At 33.4% G+C, this 3,459-nt stretch overlaps 2 protein-coding genes across 2 annotated transcripts in view; one reads left to right on the top strand and one right to left on the bottom strand.

The window, feature by feature from the left end:
• Positions 1–771, top strand: part of LOC106111598 (conserved oligomeric Golgi complex subunit 1) — a 9,995-nt gene extending 9,224 nt beyond the window's left edge. The window contains exon 13 of the mRNA XM_013293732.1: positions 489–771. Within this exon, the coding sequence (XP_013149186.1) occupies positions 489–641 (153 nt within the window). The 3' untranslated portion in view covers positions 642–771. The remainder of the gene's footprint in view (positions 1–488) is intronic.
• Positions 772–812: 41 nt separating this feature from the next.
• LOC106111600 (abscisic acid and environmental stress-inducible protein-like) overlaps positions 813–3,459 on the bottom strand; it is a 3,163-nt gene continuing 516 nt past the window's right edge. Inside the window, exons 2-4 of the mRNA XM_013293733.1 lie at positions 2,388–2,634; positions 1,596–1,640; positions 813–1,117 (exon numbers count right to left, since the gene is read on the bottom strand). Of these exons, the coding sequence (XP_013149187.1) occupies positions 888–1,117; positions 1,596–1,640; positions 2,388–2,634 (522 nt within the window). The 3' untranslated portion in view covers positions 813–887. The remainder of the gene's footprint in view (positions 1,118–1,595; positions 1,641–2,387; positions 2,635–3,459) is intronic.

The raw sequence follows: 3,459 nt of genomic DNA, 5'->3' as shown, positions 1-3,459 counted from the left end.
TATTAATAGTGTGATAATTTTAAATACATAAGAATATTTTAACAATTGACATATGATTAATAATTCTTCAAGTCCCTTTTGTATTAACAAAACTATCCAATACATTTTTATTCATCTATTTAATAGTATTTTTACAACTAACAATTGACACCAGTAACACGACAGCACAGAAAACAGACGTGTATTAGAATTAATTCCTTGTACAGCCTAAAGTCTAAAGTGTAAGTTCTAAATTCATTTAACATCTCTTTCTTATAAGGAAATAATGGGGAGGGAAAGTGGATTTGGCAGAGGAGATGCTTAGGCAGGAGTAAAATCCTCTTTTTGTAAGTCTTCTTTCCTAAAGGTAGGCAACGCATCTCGCCGCTTCCTTGTATTCTACGTTTTATTATAAAAACACAAGTTTTTTTTTCAAGGTTAAGCAGCGCGTGCTTCATTATTTCGGTGATCGCTACCTATTATTGTATTTTTTTAATTTTTTCCCTCAGGTTAAAAAGAAAACGGTAGCTGCAAGTCCCAACAAGAACAAGGATATTACAGACGTGATGAGCAGTTCTCTGCCCATCAACTTTGCGAACGCCAGATCTGGTGCAGCTTCCTTCTTCACATCGATGACTTCCGATTGGTTTAGTGGCTCCTAAGTTACACCTAAATTCATATTACATAGACAGGTCGTATAGAAACAAAGATTTAAAAATATGTATAGAGTAGGCATAATTGACATTTCACTTGAGATATTTTTTTTTTAAATTGTAATAACGCCATCTATTATTTGAAATGTTAACTTTAGTGTATTAAAAGACATCATTCAATTAAATTCTATATTAAAGTCTTATAAAGTAATATAAAAAATATTTAAATTATTAAATATGTTTTTTAATTTACACTCAAGCATCGTCCTTCTTAATTTCCGACACTTTTCTTCCCAATAATCCAAAGTTGTCATATCCATCACGAACTCCGTCGAAATATCCATTACCCTGGTACGGCCGGTCGAAACCGGGTCTATACTGGTTATATCCGGGTCTATAGCCCGGGTAATTAGACTGGTAGTTGCTTGGTATGTAGTTGTAATTCGGTCTTCCATCATAACCCGGCCTATTGTATGGACGATTACCTAAAAATAGTCAAATAATACAAATTAATTTTGATACAATCTTGTTACCCCAGAGGGGTTAGCAGAGACTATGGATTTCCTATTAGCTAGACCCAAACACCTCGCTTTATCTTCATTTATGTACACAAGTCGTTATAAATCTTACTAATATAAATGCGAAAGATTAGATGTATGTTTGTTAGTGTTTGTAACCTAAACTGCTCTACGGATCTCGATGAAATTTGGTATAGATGTAGAGGATAGTGTGAAAGAACACTTAGGCTACTTACGTCTGTTTTAAATTCAACGCGGGCGAAAGCTAGTTATAACTATTTATTATTTGTTAAGTTAATTAACTAACTACATTTATTATACTTATTAGATTAATTTTAATGATTAATAGCTTGAGTTAAAGTGCAAGCTGAGAATGATCACGTGAACTTACTATTACTAGTGTCACTGAATAGACTTTTGAGTAGAAGTAGGAATAAGTACACACCTCCGTAAGGTCCGCCGGAGTAGCCAGGGTAGCCGCCATATCCGCCTGTTAAAAAATAGATTATTAATTATTATTATGGTAACAAATAATAATGCAATCATTAAGTGACTTGAACATTCGCGAGACGAAATATTTGGATTAGATTTGTACATTTTGTCGACAACGTTACGAACGTTATGAATACATTCTTGCAATTGTTACTCAAATATTGGAGATAGTCCCATGTTAAATTTTTTTACTAGATTACCTACTAGATCATGATTAGCTTTGTCTAGTCATACTAATATTATAAATGCAAAAGTTTAGATGGATGGATAGAAGTTTGTTAGAGTTTGTAGCCTAAACGGCTGAACGGATTTCGATGAAATTTGGCATAGATGTAGAGGATAGTCTGGAAGAACACATAGGGTATTTGCATTTTTTTTTAATTCCGCGCGGACGGAGTCGCGGGTGAAAGCTAGTTTCTAATATTTCAAAAAATTACATATTATGGTAAACTAAAATAAATAAGTGAAACACGTGAAACGAGATTTTGCGTTAGTACTCGTTTTTACAATTATAAAATTAAAACCAGTTGTAAATATCGCTCTAAATCCGTTAGATAACGATCTAGTTTAGTCTAACGATTAAACTGTGTGTTTTTTAAAAGAACACGGACAGGATGTCGATAAGTAAAATACGATGTTATAACAAAAATTTAAATAAATCTAATTCAAACTTAACGTGATATGCGTGCTTATTATCGGTAATTAATTCTCGAAGAACCAATAAACACAATTATAAAACATATACCTGGATAATTACTGGGATATCCTTGACCTGATCCTATCCCGGGGCCGCCAAACCCTGGATTGTATCCATTATATCCGTTATATCCACCGCCGTAGCCTCCGTATCCATTATTGTATCCATTGTATCCACCGTTATATCCTGAGTAATTCGGGTTCGGTCTTAGTAGACCATATCCACCACGACCTTGAGATTGGTCAGCTGAGCCGGTGAGACTCACAGCGAGGACGCATGGTAATAGAAGTAGATGCTGAAAAGAATTAAGAGTAAAAGTATGCACACATTTGACTAAACTATCGCACAACTGTTTAGTCGCGCTTTGATACCAACGAGTCTGTATGGAGGTACGAACACTATTCGACTTTTAGTTCTGCAAACAGTTGAATAGGCTGCGGAACAATCGCGCAACAGTTGTGCGATAGTTTAGTCAAAGGTGTTCGCCCACTCTAAATACTTCATACTCTTAAATAAATATTATAAATGCGAAAGTTTTCCGGTTAACGGATCGCGATGTAAATTTCAAAAAAATATAGATCAAAATTAATTGCTTTTTTAAATTCCGAGCAGACGAACTCGAAGACAAAAGCTAGTAATTAATAAAGCCTTAATTAATTCCAAATCATTTGTAATAATGAACTAAAACCAATTTTATTTTATAAGTACCCTTATTTTTTTTTAATTTTTAAAATAAATTCTCTTCAAGTAAATTTTTTTGAAAATATTCCTTTCCGGTAAATTTGCGATGCAGTCGTAAAGCATAGTGTTTTTACCTAAGTTTTTTTTAAATATCTGATTGTGTACAAACAAAAACAACAGGCGAAATAACAGAGGTCAACATCGACAAAGTTAAAATCGAAACCCAAAAGCAGGGTTTTTATTACGTAAACATGTGTTGGAGGAAGTAGGTCATGGTAAGTCAGTTTAAGGAGTAACTATGACGTCACGGAGAACCTTTTTAATTTATCTGCGAATTATGGTTATTAATGTCATCACCTTCAGATTATCTATATATATACATATAATAAAATTGGAGTGTCTGTAATATCAAAAGAAAAATTCCCAATTTCGGGAAGAT

This window comes from Papilio polytes, unplaced genomic scaffold, assembly GCF_000836215.1.
Source record: "Papilio polytes unplaced genomic scaffold, Ppol_1.0 DF824158.1, whole genome shotgun sequence".
NCBI lineage: Eukaryota > Metazoa > Arthropoda > Insecta > Lepidoptera > Papilionidae > Papilio > Papilio polytes.
This window is presented reverse-complemented; position numbering and strand designations above follow the sequence as displayed.